Raw genomic sequence first — 20,463 nt, forward strand, 5'->3', positions numbered from 1 at the left:
AAAATTTATATTAATAGTCTCGGGTACTCATTGGATAAATGGCCTAGTTCTTCATTCGGGAAGCAAATTAAATTTTTATCCATGACTGATCCAAGCCTATGTTCGATCGGTCCAATGTGTCAGTTCTACCTGCCCGATTCTCAGTCCGATTCTCGATTCATTAGTCCCAAAAACAACCATACTCCTAATGCGCAAATTTTGTTTATGCACTTACGCACTTTAGACTTTATATAATTGTTTGCTATTTTATAAATTTAATGTGAATTTATTATTAAAAAGATGTTGATCTAGTTGTAGTATGTGCCAACTTCTTAAATTTAAATAGAATACATATTTTCAAAATAATTTTGGTAGTGAAGAAATTCCTTCATTTTAATATCCTACATATATGGTCCTTATTAGGGGACCCCAAGTATACAAATGCCTCAAATATATGTAACAAAACGAAACCTCTAACCACGACCACGACACACGAAGCAACACAATCAAATAAGAAAATGGTGCAATGACCACGTTAGCCAGTGTTACTCTTCTCACTCTCACTCGCTTCCCCTCTTCTTCTTACCATTACTCCAAGCGCTTTTTCACTCACACTCACAAATTCAACCCTTTCAACACACCAAGTTTTTCTCTCTCTTCCAAAACACCCCATCAACGACGTCGTTTATGCCACTTCAATACCTCCGCTAAGATAACAATGGCTTCTGATACAATCACTGCCCCTTATGGCTCTTGGAAATCACCCATCACTGCTGATGTCGTCTCCGGTGCTTCCAAGAGGCTTGGTGGAACCGCGGTTGATGGTAGTGGTCGGCTCATTTGGCTTGAATCACGTCCGACTGAATCAGGGTAAGTTTCATTGACCCTTTGTGTTGTTTAGCTTAAAAATAAGTGCTTTTGGATAAGATGGAAATGGGAAGGATTAAAAATGGAGTCTTTTGGAGTTTTTAAAGTGACCCTTTTTGTTTTTGTAGGCTTTGACTGGATTAACAACTTAATTAGGCACTTAATCTATAAGCACTTATCTTACTTTATGTTTAAGTTTAGCTTTTAGAAGAGCCACAAACAATTTTAGATGTGTAGAATTGATTTTGAAATGATTTTGAGGTGTTTGGTTCTTCTAAAGTAAAATTGATTCTCCCTTCATAATTGATTATACTTGAATCTAGAATTTGTAGCTTTTTAAGTCTAATGTGATTTTTACATTGAAATATACTATTCTACTCATAAATTTATCCAAACACAATTCGTGTTACTTTTAAGTGCTTGAATCAATTTTAGGGAATCAATTCATTCAAAATCAGTTCTTTTCATCGCAGAACCAAACACCCACTAAATTATTTATGTAAAAAAAGTCAAACTGTTTTGATGTTTAGATATAGGCTATTCTTGAAGAGTTTATGAAAATAAGCTGAAAATAGTTTATGAACATGTACTAAGCTGTGTTTGTCAGCTCTTTGGAAGAAGTGGTTATGTCACTAGATAAACTCAAATTAGTCAATATAGACGGTCCTAATTCACAATTTTGTTTTTGTTTCAGGCGGGCAGTTCTTGTTCTTGAGCCGCAAAATCCAGGGGGCGAGGCTGTAGATATTACTCCGAAGGAATTTGGAGTGAGAACATTGGCTCAGGAATATGGTGGTGGTGCTTTCACTGTTTCAGGAGATGTTGTCTTTTTTGCTAACTACAAGGATCAGAGATTATACAAACAATCCATCTCTTCTCTTGGTGAGCAAGCATCAGTTTTTACTCCCCATGACTTAACACTTATTTTTGTGCCCCTTTGATATGTGCATGTTTGGATTCATGGCGACTTTAACTCAATCACGGTGGCACTGGCACACGATGATTTTAGCAAAAAGCTACCACTTTGTAGCTTAACAAAATCACAGTGCCACCATGTTTTTATTAAACTCACCGTCTTTCCAAAAATGCATGATAGTTTCATTATGCCATCAAATTATGTTTTCTTTATAGTCAACTGTAGTTTACTTGCATATTGATATATATCAACATGAGAATGTTTGATTTGGTGTTGTGTGATTTTCAATAATATGAAGCAAGCAATTTTGTTAACTTGTGCTGTTTTGTGTGTGTTTGATCGTCGCAGATGTGTCTCCTATACCTCTCACTCCGGATTATGGTGGGCCGACTGTAAGCTATGCAGATGGAGTGTTGGATACACGCTTTAACCGTTTTATTGCTGTAAGGGAAGGTAAGCATTTAAGAACAAGTTCTTCTTCGAGGCGAATGTTCGAATGCTCCCATTTTGAGTTTACTTAACTCATTCAATTATTTGGTCACTAATTTACAATCATGTTGTTGATAGATCGTAGGGAAAGCAGTCAAAATCCACCTACAACTATTGTATCTATAGCACTTGGCAACAAGGATGTTCAGGGTAATAGTTTCCATCTTACTAATGAGTTTAGCTTTTTGAGGGGTTTAATGAATACTATGCATGTGTATTTAATGAATAATATTAAGTCTTACTGGATTACGCAATTTTCAGAACCTGAAGTACTAGTTGGTGGGAGTGACTTCTATGCTTTCCCACGTCTAGACCCTAAAAGCGAGAGAATAGCATGGATACAATGGAGTCACCCCAATATGCCATGGGATAAATCGGAACTTTGGGTTGGTTATATTTCTGAAAAAGGGTGAGCTGAACTCTCTGCCTTAGTTGTGATTTGCGTAAGAATTAAGAAAATTTGCTTACCTTGTAGATTTATGCCTCCCTGTTGAGGCCTCTTCTCTGTTAAGGCCTCCCTGTTGAGGCCTTAAGTTCCATATAATAATTTATGTTATAGTTTCTTATTATATGTAAATGTCATGTTTCAACTTGAAGCTTAATCATCTCATGTTTCCATGCAGAGAGATCTACAAGAGTGTCTGTGTAGCTGGGTTCGATCCTTCAGTTGTAGAGTCTCCAATTGAGCCCAAGTGGTCTTCAGATGGTACTTAATTTAGTATTTTTTTATAACCCCAAAACAAAGTTTGATATATTAACAGTAGCTATCAAGCATGTCATTTTGTTGGCATGTTTTTTTTAGATAATCAAGAAGTCATGACAGTATGATGCCTTCAACCATGGGCTAAGGATCTTTGCTCTAGGTTAATTTACGATGTCTTAATGTTCTATGGTGTAAAATTTTGTTTTGACTTTCAAGTTGTTACTGTCATGCTTTTAGAGCATTTCATTCATTCGTGAGTCACGAAGATCGCAAAATCTAATAGCTGCATTAGCATTGATCGATAGATTATAAGCAGTACCAACTAGATGGTGATGTTATGATCATTCTTGTTTATACACATTTTTTAATTTAACTATGCAGGAGAACTTTTTTTCATCACGGATAGAGAAAGTGGTTTTTGGAATCTCCATAAATGGGTAATTTTCTTTCAGCAATCATTCCTTCATGCCATGAATATGTATTATTAACTTTTGTTCTTCTGCATTGATAAATGTTCATTAATGCCATGTAATTTTGCATTCATATGGAAGTTATGCATTTGCAATATCCGTTGTAAAATTTATTACTCCTTCCGTTCCGTTTTAAGTGTCATTTTAGCATAAAGCTCTTCAACCAAGATAGTGGATTGTTAGGGTTATTTTTTCTATTATACCTCATTTATTTTTTCTTTCTAAATAAATTCAATCATCACTCTCTTTTTTCAATAACTAATTAAGGGAGTTATTGAGAAAGTAAGGGTATAATTGACAAATTATAACATTAAACTAGAAAAACGACACTTAAATAGAAACAAAAAATTCATCTAAAACGACACTTAAAAAGGAACGGAGGGAGTAATTATTTACATGATATTTTTCTTTGCTAACTTCTTCAACTTGTTACAGATTGAGTCAGAAAACAAGGTTGTGCCTATTTATTCTTTAGATGCCGAGTTTGCAAGGCCACTATGGATTTTCGGTATGAATTCTTATGAATTTGTGCAAAGTCCCAAACAGAAAAATCTAATTGCTTGCAGTTACAGGTGATTAGATTGATTCTAAGTCTGCTACTTATCTGTCTCTTTTCATCTTTTCTCTTACCAATCTGATATAATCAATTCAATGATTTGGTTGTGAATGCAGGCAGAAGGGGAAATCATATCTCGGTATTATTGATGATGTGCCAGGCTCAAAACTAACTGTGCTTGATATCCCTTTCACCGATATCGATAACATTGTAATTTTAATAACTGTTTCCCCACCTTTTTGGATTCTAAATAATATCTTCACACAATATGATAATCTTTAACTTTGCAATCGTGCCGTTGCAGACTTCTGGTACTGATTGCTTATTCGTAGAAGGAGCATCTGCAGTTCATCCATCATCAGTTGCCAAGGTGACGACTTCTTTGCCCATCATTCTACTGTTAAAGTCACTTAAGCCATTGTTTGGATAGACTACTTAATTATGCACTTATTAATTATTATATAAGTTAAAACTATTTTCATATAAGTTATAAGCTATTTTAATAAGCTATCCAGGAGAATTAAGGAAACTATTACGTTAACTCTTCCAAACAGTTTCACGAGTGCTTGCCTGTAAATAAATTCAAATAAGTCAATTTAGCCACTGATAGCTTGCTTGCTTTTTCAGGTGACTTTAGACGACAATAAATCAAAAGTAGCCGACTTCAATATTATTTGGTCCTCTTCACCGGATAGTTTAAAATATAGTTCTTACATCAGTGAGCCAGAGTTGATTGAATTCCCAACTGAAGTTCCTGGGCAAAATGCTTATGCATACTTTTATCCACCATCTAATCCTACGTACCGAGCCGTTGAAGGAGAAAAGCCTCCATTGCTATTGAAGAGCCATGGTAAATCGCATTCTAGTTCGTTGGTTTTACAAAAACTGTGTACCAATAACTCTGAATATTATGGGCCTTATAAAGGGCAAGATGAAGCGCATGTTTCAATTGAATATTTCAGGAGGACCAACAGCTGAAACACATGGAGTTTTAAATTTGAGCATTCAGTACTGGACTAGTCGGGGCTGGGCGTTTGCCGATGTTAATTACGGCGGCAGCACTGGTTTGTTTCTCACCCTTTTTTTTCGAGGCGGTTTGTTTCTCACCTTGTCTTGCCTACAAAGTAATGTTCTGAATTATATTTTGAAGGTTATGGAAGAGAGTACAGGGATCGGCTTTTAGGAAGCTGGGGAATAGTGGATGTCAATGACTGTTGTAGTTGTGCTACATTTTTGGTAATTATTTCTTTCATACTTTTCGATTAGGAATTAGAAATGAAAGGTGAGGTAGCGAAGTCGTATCTTGCTGCGGTGGATTTGTACTTCCGATGAGACGCCTTTTCGAAGGACAAAGCCGTGAGGGTTCTCACACCCAAACCAGACAATACCTCGTAGCCGCAGTGACGCGGACTTGAGGATGACCGGAACACATACAAATAGCCTTATAACAATCTCGAGTCCTCAACTAACTAACTACTTTAACCTCTTTATTACGTAGGCGGACAACGGAAAAGTTGACAGGGAGCGGCTGTGTATAACAGGGGGCTCTGCTGGTGGATATACTACCTTAGCTGCACTTGCTTTTAAAGATACTTTCAAGGCCGGAGCATCTTTGTATGGTGTAAGTTCATCTTCGGACTCTTCAATGGAGAATTCAGATTAAATTGTTGTCCTTACAATGTAATTAATTTGTCAATTGGTTTCTCGAACAGGTAGCTGACGTGAAGTCATTGGTAGAAGAAACTCATAAATTTGAATCTCACTATATCGTTAATCTAGTTGGTAAGTCAATAATAATCACTTGAGACAACTCTTATTTATTTGATTCATTTGGACTTATTGCATCATGTTGCTTTATCTTTTAACCGATGGCAGGATCTGATGAGAAGGTGTGGTTCGAAAGATCCCCCATCAATCATGTGGATAAATTTTCTTGTCCCATTATTTTATTTCAAGGATTGGAAGATAAGGTTAGTAGCAATGCAAGTAAACCTTCAATGCAAGAAATCGACAAATTTCAGTTTGTTAAAATAAGGTCTATACATTGCAGGTTGTGCCGCCAAGTCAAGCTCGCCTAATTTACGATGCTTTGAAGAAAAAAGGTGTGCCGGTTGTGCTTGTTGAGTATGAAGGAGAACAACATGGTTTCCGGAAGGTACATACATATATGCTGATTTAATTCCTATTGGAAATGAAGGAAATAATGACTTGACTATATGTACAAAACCGATGGGTTTGATGTAGGCGGAGAACATTAAGTATACACTTGAACAACAAATGGTTTTCTTCGCGCGAGTGATTGGAGGCTTCAATGTTGCTGATAACATCATCCCCGTCAAAATTGATAACTTCGATTGAGAGGTAATAATCTTGGATTTCTTTATACCTATCTTAAAACAAATGCTAAGAAATCTTTGTTCACAAATCCTGATACTGTAAACTCAGGAAGTTAGATTGAAACTGTTGCACTGATGATGCCGTTTGTTGCGATTCTGCCAAGAGTCTGCATTGCGAAGTTTCTACTACATTTTCTCAAATCTTGATTGTAGTTGAATTTAGTCTTGAATCTGGTTTATGATTATGAAATCATATTTTGAACCTGTTATGGAAATGTGGCATGTACCTGCATATAGACAAAGTGATGAAATCATAAACCTTGAAGCTTTGAAATATCATGCTTACAAAGTTGCAATAAAAAACAATGTTCTCTATTTGTTTTCTCTTATGTATGAATGTTAATTGGTACCAACTAGTCTTTGATATAATTTACTAATGGTGAAATCCATCAAAGAGCATAGTAGTTTTGACAAAGACTGATCTAGTTAGGGATTGAACACAAGTGCTCTTAATTAGTTTGATTTTTTAATGGTCATTAATCCTCTACTATCAATAATTCTTTCCTAGTCAACACCTGAATACTCTAATATTTGAAATTCTGAGATCCTAGAAAACATCAAACCTCTACGAGGATTGTGCTAGAGGTATCTTATCACTCTGCAGGGGTGGCCCTGAGCAAGGGCTCGTGGGGCGGGAGCCCAGGGCCCCATAATTTTAGGGGCACCAAAAATATTTTTTTACCCCTATATATATTAAAAGAAAATTTTCTAATATAAAAATACTTGCTAGAATTTTATTTTTGATAAATACTGACTAACAAAATTATAGCGGCACTACAAAGTAAGAATTAATTAATAAAAGAATGTAATTTTCCATAAATAAAATAAAGAGTAGAATAAAATCAATTAATATTATGATGAAAATCCCCTAAAAACAACACTATGATGAAAATCTGTCTCAACTCACACAATTGAATCTTGAGTCTGTTGAAGAGTATTTCCGAAATAACTATTTCTTATATATGGCAGATCAAACAATTGGCTCACTTGATAGAAGATTTTAGCGGTATAGCACATATGAAAATATTTTTGAATTCTTGTTTAGTATTGAAAGACTTAGATCATTATCTGATAGGGACTTGAAAGCATGTTGTAAACATCTGGAAACTTGTTTAAAACATGACGATTCTGTTGATCTTGATAATGAAATTTCGTTTGAAGAATTTAAATTAATTAGAAAAGTTTTAACAATTGAATCAAAATCAAGCTATATGATATTGAGTTTTTTAAATACTTTTAATTGTTTTTCTAATACACGCATACGTTATAGAATAATATAGACTATTCCTACCAGTGTTGCATCTGCTGAAAGAAGTTTTTCGAAATTAGAATTATTAAAATCTTATTTTAGATCTACTATGTCACAAGATAGATTAAATAGTCTTGCATTGATTTCAATTGAAAATAATTTTTTGAGGAACCTTGAGTATGGGCAAATTATTAATGATTTTGCAATAAAAAATATTAAGAGGACGGTATTTAAATAATTTAAAGGTTTGGTAAAAAAAATTATAGAAAAAAAATCGGATCAAGAAGAAGAAGAATAAGAAGTCTCTTTATAGTGATTTATGTTTTGATGTAATATAAACATTGATTCTAAAATCCATACTTATATTCTTTTTGCACAATGTCAAATGAAAATGTGTTTTTATCCAATTATTTCTTTTATCCTTATGTATTTATTGTTAAAAATAATTTTTGGACACCACTCTTTTGATTCGCCCAGGGCACCCAAATTCAAAGGACCGGCCCTGTCACTCTGTAAGTACATGATAGTGTGTCATGGTTGGCTTGTGCAAGAAATGACTTAATTGTTGTATGGTGAAGCTGATGCCAGGCCTTGTATTGGTTATAGGTATAGCAACCTCCCCAATGAGCCCCTTCTGTATGACGCAATGTATTCAAAGGGTTTCCCACTAACTTAGTGTAGCGCAATTGAAATATCTACTCCCTCCGTTCCTTTTTAATTGTCACATTTTAACTTTTTACACATACTAAAAAAATTATTAATGGTTGATACTTTTTAAGCTATAGTTTTCCTTTTGTCTATAATACCCTTAACTTTTAATCATTTCAACATATTTTTTTCTATCTCATAATAATTAGTTAGGGACAATTTTGACAAAACTATAATGATTACTACATTGAAATTTGAAAATGACAACTAAATTGAAACAATTTTTTTTCACAAAAGTGACACTTATAAAGGAACGGAGGGAGTAATTGTGTAGTAGCATGTTTAGAACCTAGTAATCCTAATTCATTTCACATATCTATACATGTTTTCTTTTGTGGTATTGTGAATTCTTCTTTGGAATGAGCAACCTCTACATCATAGGTGAAAAAGTGTCAAAGAAGTCTAATCCCTTCACTTAGTTGTAGCCAACCAATCTATATTTGTATCTTTCAACTTTACCATCAACCTTATGTTTGATCTTATAAATCCATTTACTGTCAATAGGTTTTACATGAGATGTCCTATCAAGCCACATTACCATGTGTCATTCCTAACAAGTGCATCTAACTTAGAGTTCATAGCACTTGGCCAATATTCATAATTACATGTTGGGGTGATAAAATGGCCGTGGTCTGTCAGGCCAGCCCGCACACCCGTCAAAAGATGGCGGGTTAGGTTGGAATTTTGGACCTTCCGCCCACCAAAGTCTACTCTGCAAAAGCTCGCCGCCTGCCAAAGTCTGCTGCAAATATTCGTTTAACCCGTCCTACCTTAAACTTGCTCTTTTGTAGTTAATTATATTAATTCTAATTCTTGATGGTTTCATTTTATACATTTATTTGTGAATATATGCAATATTTTTTAAGTAAAATTTATTAAAAATATGCTTTATAAAAAATTGTTCTAAAAAATAAGTGAAAAATCTAATTTAAAGGTAAAAAAGCCTATTAATCTTTTAAATAAATTTTTAAAAATTGGCGGGCAAGTCCGTCAATCCGCCAATTTAATGGAGCAGGTTAGATTTTTATGCCCATTAAAAACACTTAAGACTATATGAAGAAGTAAAGTTACCTTGACAATCATGTTAAATAACCATTAAAAACACTTTGTTAAATGAAAGGTAATGGATCCAATAGTAACAATTGAAACTTAACCATTGCAAAATCATCATTAACTATTAAGGAAGCAAATTATATTGTTGTGATTGTTGCGAGCATTCGTCATGGTTTCACAAGAACTCTTATACAACAAGTGCAAATTAATCTTGCACGAGGGAATAAATCTTCCAATTCCAATTTGATACACAAGAACTCTTGATACAACAAGTGCAAATTTCAGATTCTTGCACAAGGGAATAAATCTTCCAATTCCAATTTGATAAATCTCCAATTAGCAATCATGATTCTTGCACGAAGGAATAAATCTTTTGTTGTAGTTCTGAAATACGATTCAAATCACCATGCGAGAAGCGTTCCTTCAAGTTATTCCACACAACAACAACATTAATGAAAACAATATATTGGGCTATGGATTTTGAAACATGATTCATGATCCTTGAATGCACGGGCATGTTGTGCCTATTCCATGCACGTAAAATAGGATCAAAAGAATCAACAAGAATGGTGATGTTCCATCAATAAATTCAAGTTTCACATGCCCTCTAATAGCATGATCCATTGACCATGCCCGAGAGTGATAGTTGGAACAAATGAGCATCAGGGTAACAATGACAAAGGAAGATCCATCAGTCAAATGAACAAAAAATAAAATTAATTGGTCGATAACCAGATCAATGGGAGATACATGAGGAGGCCTGGTTATGGAAGCACGAAAGACTTTGATATCATATTAATAATTTTATGTTGTAATTAGTTTCATAACAAAATATTAATTGAAGTGTAAAATGGTTCACTATGATTTGGACTTAAATAATCTTGAGAATAGATTTAACTTTAAAGGATATGGATGTCTCCATAATCATTTTAACTTTAATATTTCTTTTGTGTATTAAAAAAGAGGGAGTGATACTTGAAAATACTCTAACATTCAAGTTAATGACTGAATAAGGTAAAAAAGAATGTTTTTTTTTTTAAAGATTTTTACGAGTGAGTATCTTAATTATGCACTATACTCTCTTTATAAGTAGATTAAATGGTTTTTAGATGTCTAGAGCCTTATTCTCATGACTTGTGTCATTATATTACTCATTATTGCAGTTCTATATGATGTGCAGGTAATGTCGTCAAGTGGTTTTGATGATCACAGTTCTACCAATGGTTATTGATGAGGACATATGAAAAAGAAATAATCAATCACAAGTCTCGTTAGTCAAACATAATAAATTCTAGTTGAAAGTGATATACAATGTTGAATTAAGCAAAGGAACTTCAAGGTGTAAAGTAATGATCTTGAATATATAAAATGTTAAAAGCTCGTATGGTCTTGTGATTAGCGCTTTATCTTATTTTTATTGGTCAATTATAAATAAAACAAGAGTAGCTCTTGAAGTACTAAGGCAATTCCCACACGTATAAAAAGTATTTTTAAAATTTTCAACTTTTTTTATAAAACTTCTTAAAATCAATATGGGCAAGTGCTTAAATGAATAGAAAGTTTGATTGATCAATTGAGAAAAAAAATACATTTGTTAAACGATTAAACCTTGCTTCTAATTGATTAAAACAAAGTGAAACGCCTCTTAATTGATCAAGAAGGCTTTTAATTGAATAAGTGTCATCAAAATTTAAAGTTTTTTTTTGCTAACTAAGAAATTAAGTTTTGAATTTAATCAATTAAAATGTTAAAAAAACTCTTGAATTGTTTTCTTTTTTAGCCTTATTTTTTCACATATAAAAGAAGTTTATTCTCGTTTTAAAATACATTAGTTTTCTAAATAGAGACTTTCTACTATATTTATATCTCTCATTATTGAAAGTGAAAAATTTCATCTAAGAGTTGTGTTGTAATGATGTTGTGTTGTAATTTTTTATTCAAATGAGTAGTTATATTGTAATCCTTTTGTAATAGATTTAAAGTTATTGAAGTAAGCATATATAAAAGCTCTAGTTATTTTTGAAAGGTTGTTGAGTTGAACTTGTGTAAAAGCTCTAATTTATTGTGAAATCTCTCCTGAAATAAAAATGACTTCAAATAATTCACTATTGGTAAGTGCATTTTATGCACATTTTTTTATTATTGTACTTAAACAATTCTATAGTTTATTTTGATATTTTTACTATTTTAATATGCTTTTATATTTAAATTTATTTTTACCTTTAATTTAATTCCGTATTTTATTTGTAACTTAATCGATTAATTAAAACATTCTTAGGGTGTGTTTGGTTCAAATGAGGGGGAGGGGAGGGGAGATGATTTAAAGGAGGGAAGGGGAGGGGAGGGGAGGTGAGGGATTTTTTTTAATCAAATAAGTGTTTGGTTCAAAATAAGAGAGGGGAGGAGAAGGGAGGGGTTTTAATTAAAAATATGTTTGGTTCAGGAGGGGAGGGGAGGGATTTTATAAATAAATTACATTTTTACCCTTATGATCTTATATAAGTGATATAATATTCAAATATGAAAATTTCATAAATGTTATTTTGGTAATAATTTTTTTAATATTGACGGACTAAAACGTTATAATTTACCATAACGTTAATAAACTGAGTACACTTGATTCATATTATAACTCTCTGACACAAATGAAACTATATGCTAATAATAATTTTTAAATAGTGATGAATCATCTAACAAAACAAATACATAAAATAAGTTATTATTAAAACTAATAATTTAAATTTCTAATAAAATGAATAAACAAAAAAATAAAATAAAGTAAATGATTTAAAATTTGATATAAAGAAAATGTAATAGGATAAATAACAAAACTAGAAGAAAAAATAACATAAATAAATATTAAAAAAATTATAAAAATAATGTAATGATTATGATTTGTATTAAGTTAAAAAAATTTGAAGGTGGATAATAGTTATAATAAATTGATGGAAATAATCGAGAAAATTCACATAGAAGAGAAGCATTAACACGAAAAAAAATTGAAATATTAAAATTAAACTGAGGATACTTTAGTAAATATAATAATTTTTTACGTTTTAAAATTCAGATTCCCTCCCCTCCCCTCCAAATCCCCCCAATTCGAAGGAACGGAAAAATGAGGTTTGAAGGGATTTTGCTCCCCTCCCCTCCCCTCCCTTCCCCTCCTTAAATTTGAACCAAACATATTTAATTAAAATTTTCCCCTCCCCTCCCCTCCCTCTACTTCGAACCAAACACACCCTTACTGCAAAGACTATATCTTGAAATACGGGAATTGAATTGTCGCGTTCTAATACTTTTTTAGAAAGTTGGAGAGGATAAATTCCTTGTGTTCGAAGTTAAAAACTGATTCAGAGTGCATATAATATAATGGTACACAAAGTCAATTTAGACTTAAGAAATAACAAGTTTTGTGTTGAAGTCAAAAGGTGTGTTTGTATATTTTATATGTAACAAAGCAAAACCTGTCTGTAAGCATGACGAAGCAACACAATCAAAACTTTCTCTCTTCCAACCCCATCAACGATGTTGTTTACACTACTTCAATACCTCCGCTAAGGTAACAATGGTTTCTGATACAATCACTGCCCCCTATGGCTCTTGGAAATCACCCATCACTGCTGATGTCGTCTCCGGTGCTTCCAAGAGGCTTGGTGGAACCGCGGTAGATGGCAGTGGTATGCTCATTTGGCTTGAGTTGCGTCCGACTGAATCGGGGTTAGTTTCATTGACCCTTTGTGTTGTTTAGCTTAAAAATAAGTGCTTTTGGATGAGATGGAAGTGGGAAAGGATGAAAAATATAGTCTTTTGACTGGAAAAACAACCTAATTAAGCACTTATCAATGTTATCATGTTTATGTTTAAGTTATTTCTGTAAAAAAAAAAGTCAAACTTTTTTCATGTTTTGATATAAGCTATTCTTGAAGAGTTTATGAAAATAAGCTAAAAACAATTTATGAACATGTACTAAGCTGTGTTTGTCAGCTCTTGGAAGAAGTAGTTATGTCACTAGATAAACTCAAATAAGTTAATATAGAGGGTCCTAATTCACAATTTTGTTTTTGTTTCAGACGGGCAGTTCTTGTTCTTGAGCCGCAAAATCCAGGGGGCGGGGCTGTAGATATTACTCCGAAGGAATTTGGAGTGAGAACATTGGCTCAGGAATATGGTGGTGGTGCTTTCACTGTTTCAGGAGATGTTGTCTTTTTTGCTAACTACAAGGATCAGAGATTATACAAACAATCCATCTCTTCTCTTGGTGAGCAAGCATAGCTTTCACTCCCCATGAATTAGTTAGCACTTATATTTGTGCCTCTTTGATACGTGCATGTTTGAATTTACGGTGAGTTTAGCTGACTCACGGTGTCACTGGCATACGATGATATTAGCAAAAGCTACCACTTTGTAGCTTAACCAAATCACAGTGCCACCATGATTTTATCAAACTCACTCTGTAGTTTTCTTACATATTGATTTATATCAACATGAGAATATTGTGTGTGAAGCAAGCAAGTTTGTTAACTTGTGCTCTTGTATGTATTTTTGATCATAGCAGATGTGTCTCCTATCCCTCTCACTCCAGATTATGGTGGACCGACCGTAAGCTATGCAGATGGAGTATTGGATACTCGCTTTAACCGTTTTATTGCTGTAAGGGAAGGTAAGCATCTAAGAATGAGTTCTTCTTCGAGGCGTATGCTAGAATGCTCCAATTGTGAGTTTACTTCTTAACTCAATTATTTTGTCACTAATGTATTATCATGTCTAGATCGTAGGGAAAGCAGTCAAAATCCTAGTACGACTATTGTATGTATAGCACTTGGCAACAAGGATGTTCAGGGTAATTATTTGCTGTTTGTTATGGGTTTTCAGAAGTTATATTTTCACTGTCTTAATGCTTGTTGTCATTATAAGGTATTGCAATCAATATCATATCTAACTGAATTGTTCAACTTTCAGAACCAGAAGTACTAGTTGGTGGGAGTGATTTCTATGCTTTCCCACGTCTAGACCCTAAAAGTGAGAGAATAGCATGGATACAATGGAGTCACCCCAATATGCCATGGGATAAATCAGAACTTTGGGTTGGTTATATTTCTGAAAAAGGGTGAGCTGAAATTTTTGCCTTAGTTGTGACTTGTGTAAGAATTAAGAAAGTTTGCTAACTTTGTAGATTTAGGCCTCCCTGTTGAGGTCTCTCTGTTGAGGCCTCCCGCCTCAAGTTCCATATAATAATTTATGTTATAGTTTCTCATTATATGTAAATGTCATGTTTCAACTTGAAGCTTAATCATCTTTTGTTTCGAGGCAGAGAGATCTACAAGAGTGTCTGTGTAGCTGGGTACGATCCTTCAGTTATAGAGTCTCCAATTGAGCCCAAGTGGTCTTCAGATGGTATTTAATTTAACATTTTTTTGTAACACCAAACTATTTGCGGCTTCCGCTATTTGCCCGCCAATCTATCCGATATTTCTCATATTGTTTTTTTGGTGATCCGCTATTTTCTGCCATCAACTACGGTATAAAATTTTGTTTTGACTTTCTAGTTGTTACTGTCATGCTTTTAGAGCATTTCATTATTCGTTAGTTATGAAGATCGCAAAATCTAATAGGTGCATTAGCATTGATCGGTACTTATGAGCAGTATCAACTAGATGATGATGTATTCATTCAGTATCAAATTTTACTTTTGATTTCATTGATTCAGAGCGTGCTATTGATTCCAAGAAGAACGTTTTTTAATTTAACTATGCAGGGGAACTTTTCTTCATCACGGATAGGGAAAGCGGTTTTTGGAATATCCATAAATGGGTAAGTTTCTTTCACAGCTCATTCCTGCATGCCATGAATATATATTTTTAACTTTTGTTCTTCTGTAATTTTACATTCATTTGGAAATAATGCATTTGCAATATCCATTACAAAATTTATTAATTATTTACATCATATTTTTCTCTTCGAACTTCTTCTATTTGTTACAGATCGAGTCAGAAAATAAGGCCGTGCCTATTTATTCTTTAGATGCCGAGTTTGCAAGGCCACTATGGGTTTTCGGTATGAATTCTTATGAATTTATGCAAACTCCCAAACAGAAAAAATTGATTGCTTGCAGTTACAGGTGATTAGATTGATTTTAACTCTGCTACTTATCTGTCTCTTTTTCGTCTTTTCTCTTATGCATTCTGGTATAATCAATTCAATTGTTTGGTTGTGTATGCAGACAGAAGGGGAAATCATATCTCGGTATTATCGAGGATGTACCGGGCTCCAAACTAACCGTGCTTGATATCCCTTTCACTGATATCGATAACATTGTAATTTTAATAATTGTTTCCTCACCTTTTTGGATTCTAAATCAAATCTTCACACGATTATAATCTTAACTTTGAAATCGTGCCATTGCAGACTTCTGGTACTGATTGCCTATTTGTGGAAGGAGCATCTGCAGTTCAACCATCATCAGTGGCCAAGGTGACGACTTCTTTCGCCCACCATTCTACTGTTAAAGTTATAAGATATTTTAATAAGCTATCCTGGAGAGTTAAGGAAACGATTTCGTAAACTCTTCCAAATAGTTTCACAAGTGCTTGCCGGTAGATAAACTCAAATAAGTCAATTCTGCTGCTGATGGCTTTCTTGCTTTTTCAGGTGACTTTAGACGACAGTAAATCAAAAGTAGCCGACTTCAATATTATTTGGTCCTCTTCACCAGATAGTTTAAAATATAGTTCGTACATCAGTGAGCCCGAGTATATTGAATTCCCAACTGAAGTTCCTGGGCAAAATGCTTATGCATACTTTTATCCACCATCTAATCCTACGTACCGAGCCGTTGAAGGAGAAAAGCCTCCATTGCTATTGAAGAGCCATGGTAAATCGCATTCTAGTTCGTTGGTTTAAGAAAACTGTGTACCAATGGCTCTGAATATTATGGGCATTATAAGAGGCAAGATGATGCTCATGTTTTATTTGAATATTTCAGGAGGGCCAACGAATGAAACACGCGGAGTTTTAAATTTGAGCACTCAGTACTGGACTAGTCGGGGTTGGGCATTTGCCGATGTTAATTACGGTGGCAGCACTGGTTTGTTTCTCACCCTTTTTTTCCGAGGTGGTTTGTTTCTCATATTTCTTTGCCTACAAAGCAATGTTCTGAATTATATACTACATTATTATTTTGAAGGTTATGGCAGAGAGTACAGAGACCGACTTTTAGGACGCTGGGGAATAGTGGATGTCAATGACTGTTGTAGTTGTGCTACATATTTGGTAATTATTTCTTTCATACTTTTCGATTAGGAATTAGAAATGAAAGGCGAGGTAGCGAAGTCGTATCTTGCTGCGGTGGATTTGTACTTCCGATGAGACGCCTTTTCGAAGGACAAAGCCGTGAGGGTTCTCACACCCAAACCAGACAATACCTCGTAGCCGCAGTGACACGGACTTGAGGATGACCGGAACACATACAAATAGCCTTATGACAACCTCGAGTCCTCAACTAACTAACTGCTTTAACTACTCTTATTACCTAGGCGAACAACGGAAAAGTTGACAGGGAGCGGCTGTGTATAACAGGAAGCTCTGCTGGTGGATATACTACCTTAGCAGCACTTGCTTTTAAAGATACTTTTAAAGCCGGTGCATCTTTGTATGGTGTAAGTTCATCTTCGGACTCTTTAATGGGTAGGTAATTCAGATTAAATCGTCGCCCTTAGAATGTAATTAATTTTCCAATTGGTCTCTCAAACAGGTAGCTGACTTGAAGTCATTGGTAGAAGAAACTCATAAATTTGAATCTCACGACATATATAATCTAGTTGGTAAGTCAACCATGATCGCTTGAGACAGCTCTTATTTGTTTGTTTCATTTGGACTTATTGCATCATGTTGCTTTATCTTTTAACCGATTGCAGGAGCTGATGAGGTGTGGTTCGAAAGATCCCCGATCAATCACGTTGATAAATTTTCTTGTCCAATTATTTTATTTCAAGGATTGGAAGATAAGGTTAGTAACAATGAAAGTAAACCTTCAATACAAGTAATCGACAAATTTCAGTTTGTTAAGTAATGTCTACACATTGCAGGTTGTGCCGCCAAGTCAAGCTCGATTAATTTACCAGGCTTTGAAGAAAAAGGGTGTGCCAGTTGTGCTTGTTGAGTATGAAGGAGAACAACACGGTTTCCGAAAGGTACATACCTGTATCCTGATTTAATTCCTATCGGAAATGAAGGGAATAATGACTATATGTTACTAAACTGACGGGTTTGATGTAGGCGGAGAACATTAAGTATACACTTGAACAACAAATGGTTTTCTTCGCGCGAGTGATTGGAGGCTTCAATGTTGCTGATAACATCATTCCCGTCAAAATTGATAACTTTGATTGAGAGGTAATAATCTTGATTTTCTTTATACTTTTGTTGAAACAATTGCTAAGAAGTCTTTGTTCATAACTTCTGATACTGTAAATTCAGGTAAGGTTCCGCTTGAAACTGTTGCACTGATGATGCTGTTTGTAGCGATTCTGCCAAGAGTGTGCATTGCAGAGTTTCTACTACATTTTCTCAAATCAAATTATGATTATGATTATGGTATTTTGAACCTGTTCTGGAAATGCAGCATGTATTTGTCGTCTAGAATATCAGTTGTGCATAGACAAAGTAAGTAATGAATCATAAACCTTGAAGCTTTGAAATAGTATGCTTACAAAGGTGCAATAAATAACACTGCTCTTTATTTGTTTTCTCTTATGTATGAATGTTAATTGGTACCAACTAGTCTTTGATATAGCTCAGTCGGGAGTCCCAAATATACTTGCTGGATTAGTAATCACCATCATGAATGGAGGAACCTTGTATTACTATCGGCAAACAACAATAACCTTTGCCGCTTGGCCATCAAAGTCATTACTTGGAACATACAATAGCTATTGGGAAGGAAGCCTCTGGCAGTACAGGTTGCAAGTGATCCTCACTAGTTACTCCTCGAGGAAGACCAAATATTCTACTTGCGGCGGATGAAATGGGATTGACCGGTAGAAACCAATATGAATAAACTCAAACGTCTTTGCATCGAGCAAGTCCTAGACTCTTCGTACCTCAACACCTTATAAGGCTTGGAATTATGATTAGGTGCCCCCAAAATGAAAAACACCGAATATTGTCAACGAAATTAAGAGAGTTGTCTGTGGTGAAGAAGACCCAAAGCATGACTCTTAACCATCTGTGTTATTATGCATGTATATGATATCCAATGGGTAGAATATATGCTAGGTGCTCTTAATTTCAAATTTCCATAACTTTGTATGTAAGGGTTTATGTAGAAACCCATGGAATTGAATGAAGAATCATGTTTTTGTTGTTGTGTTGATAACCATGATAGAACCATGATTAGGAATCTATCTATGTATGATTAATGGCTGTTTGGATGTGTTCTTGTGGTTCAAAACGAATTTTTGAAAGTGCTGTAAAAAAGGGGATTTTCCCAAAGTGGCGTCGCGTGCATGAGGACGCGCGTAGCGTGACCTGTTCTAGAATTTTGTGATTTTTGATTTTTTACTTTGGGATCCTGTATGCTTATGTTTTATGAGGGATTTCCATATATTTTGATAATTTATTCAATGAAGATTGGATAGATTTGAATCGAATTTGTATGTATACATGATACTTGATTTTTAGAATATGTATATGATGTTTTGGTGATTGTTGAGGATAACATTAGTTGGCTTGTATGCTATGTGTTATGTATGATTGACTAATACTATGTGAATGCTTTATTGATGATGTATCATGTATGTATGTTGTGCAATGTTTTGGTGGATAATTTGATGTGTTCTATTATTGTGATATGCTTGGATAATTAAGGTTGTGTGATAATCTTATTTGCATATATTGTGAGTCTTGTTGCACATGCATTCATGGGGCGATTGTACTCCGGTTTGTGACTTTGATCCTAGTGTAGAAACGGAAGCGCTGGACTATATGTTCATATTGTGGCTTGGATCCTAGTCCGAATCAGAAGCGTGACTTTGATTATAAAAATGAATCGAAAGCTAAGTGAGCTTGATGTTCACATCGGTACCACATGCATGAGTCACATTAAATTGCATTGGAGTCACATTTGTTTCTATGTGATGTGTGAACTTGATGTGTGCTTATGTGATATTTGGTAATTGTGATCGTGGTGGAATATCAATGATAATTGTGCTATGTGCGATAATTGTAGAACTCATTATGATTATGAAGCGTAATTATTGTTGGATGTTAGTATGCTATATATATATATATATATATATATATATATATATATATATATATATATATATATATATATAATGATGTGAATTCCCACCCTTCTGTTGGAATGATGTTCTATGTGACGTCGCTCAGGTATTGAAGAATAGTGGTGCTTTGCACGAGGATTAGCCGAAGAGCTTGTTTGGTTATTTTACTTATTTTAGGTAGTGAGTCGATGCTCTAGTCATGTAACACAAGGGTATTTGAACTCAGGTTAGTTGCTATGAGATAATGTGATATTATTTTATTAATGTTGTATTTAGATATATTATGTTAAGTGGCCTTGGCGCCTGATGTTTGGATTCATATGACTTATTAATGAGACGATATTGTCATTATGTTTGTAGATGATGGTAGTATGAGATATGATTATTGAAATTTTTTTGAGAAAGAAATATTCTGTTGCAATATGCATAATTGAAGAAAACATGAAGTTTAATACTCTCTCTGTTTTTTATTATAAGTCGTTTTGGAAAAAAATTGTATTTTAATATAAGTCGTTTTACAATTTCAATGAATAATTAATGCTATTTTTCCTATTATATCCTTAAATATTTATTATTCTCTCTCCTTTCAATTATATAATTTTATCTTCCACATGTCATTAATGAAGGATAATTTTGTAAAAACCTTCATAATTCCTCATTTTCATACAACAATAATCTGTGTGAAAAGTCTAAAACGACTTATAATAAAAAATGGAGGGAGTATGTGTTATAATTATGACCAGGTGTATGTTTATTTATGTTTCGTTGGTTTTCATTATTGTGGAAACTACATG

General features: G+C 34.1%; 2 protein-coding genes across 5 annotated transcripts; both read left to right on the top strand.

Annotated features, from left to right (window-relative positions):
- Positions 1 to 428: 428 nt before the first annotated feature.
- On the top strand, positions 429 to 6,705 carry LOC131642036 (uncharacterized). Its single transcript, XM_058912324.1, has 19 exons — positions 429 to 849; positions 1,541 to 1,728; positions 2,111 to 2,215; positions 2,330 to 2,401; positions 2,513 to 2,660; positions 2,875 to 2,957; positions 3,336 to 3,391; positions 3,860 to 3,996; positions 4,097 to 4,190; positions 4,285 to 4,350; positions 4,608 to 4,830; positions 4,943 to 5,044; positions 5,131 to 5,216; positions 5,479 to 5,601; positions 5,693 to 5,762; positions 5,856 to 5,950; positions 6,031 to 6,135; positions 6,225 to 6,341; positions 6,426 to 6,705. Exons 1-18 carry the CDS (start codon positions 506 to 508, stop codon positions 6,336 to 6,338), a joined length of 2,211 nt encoding a protein of 736 aa, XP_058768307.1. The 5' UTR covers positions 429 to 505; the 3' UTR covers positions 6,339 to 6,341; positions 6,426 to 6,705.
- Positions 6,706 to 12,703: 5,998 nt separating this feature from the next.
- LOC131642038 (uncharacterized) lies at positions 12,704 to 19,603 on the top strand. 4 transcript variants are annotated; one of them, XM_058912329.1, is made up of 20 exons: positions 12,704 to 13,103; positions 13,457 to 13,644; positions 13,939 to 14,046; positions 14,155 to 14,226; positions 14,346 to 14,493; positions 14,698 to 14,780; positions 15,142 to 15,197; positions 15,368 to 15,504; positions 15,607 to 15,700; positions 15,792 to 15,857; positions 16,035 to 16,257; positions 16,369 to 16,470; positions 16,570 to 16,655; positions 16,919 to 17,041; positions 17,137 to 17,206; positions 17,300 to 17,391; positions 17,471 to 17,575; positions 17,661 to 17,777; positions 18,007 to 18,047; positions 18,166 to 19,603. In XM_058912329.1, exons 1-18 carry the CDS (start codon positions 12,952 to 12,954, stop codon positions 17,772 to 17,774), a joined length of 2,019 nt encoding a protein of 672 aa, XP_058768312.1. In that variant the 5' UTR covers positions 12,704 to 12,951; the 3' UTR covers positions 17,775 to 17,777; positions 18,007 to 18,047; positions 18,166 to 19,603. The 4 variants fall into 4 exon arrangements, 3 of the variants coding, with proteins under 3 accessions (XP_058768312.1, XP_058768311.1, XP_058768313.1); XR_009295718.1 differs by having other exon boundaries at positions 12,705 to 13,103; positions 17,862 to 18,047; XM_058912328.1 differs by having other exon boundaries at positions 12,705 to 13,103; positions 17,862 to 19,603.
- Positions 19,604 to 20,463: the final 860 nt, after the last annotated feature.

This window comes from Vicia villosa, unplaced genomic scaffold, assembly GCF_029867415.1.
Source record: "Vicia villosa cultivar HV-30 ecotype Madison, WI unplaced genomic scaffold, Vvil1.0 ctg.004388F_1_1, whole genome shotgun sequence".
Lineage (NCBI taxonomy): Eukaryota > Viridiplantae > Streptophyta > Magnoliopsida > Fabales > Fabaceae > Vicia > Vicia villosa.

Excerpts from the sequence above, each read along its gene's own strand:
- LOC131642036 (XM_058912324.1), top strand. The coding sequence starts at position 506 with ATGACCACGTTAGCCAGTGTTACTCTTCTCACTCTCACTCGCTTCCCC. Across the intron at positions 850-1,540 it reads TCACGTCCGACTGAATCAGG|GCGGGCAGTTCTTGTTCTTG; the intron begins GTAAGTTTCATT and ends TTTTTGTTTCAG. Across the intron at positions 1,729-2,110 it reads ACAATCCATCTCTTCTCTTG|ATGTGTCTCCTATACCTCTC; the intron begins GTGAGCAAGCAT and ends TGATCGTCGCAG.
- LOC131642038 (XM_058912329.1), top strand. The coding sequence starts at position 12,952 with ATGGTTTCTGATACAATCACTGCCCCCTATGGCTCTTGGAAATCACCC. Across the intron at positions 16,656-16,918 it reads GTAGTTGTGCTACATATTTG|GCGAACAACGGAAAAGTTGA; the intron begins GTAATTATTTCT and ends CTTATTACCTAG. Across the intron at positions 17,392-17,470 it reads TTCAAGGATTGGAAGATAAG|GTTGTGCCGCCAAGTCAAGC; the intron begins GTTAGTAACAAT and ends TACACATTGCAG.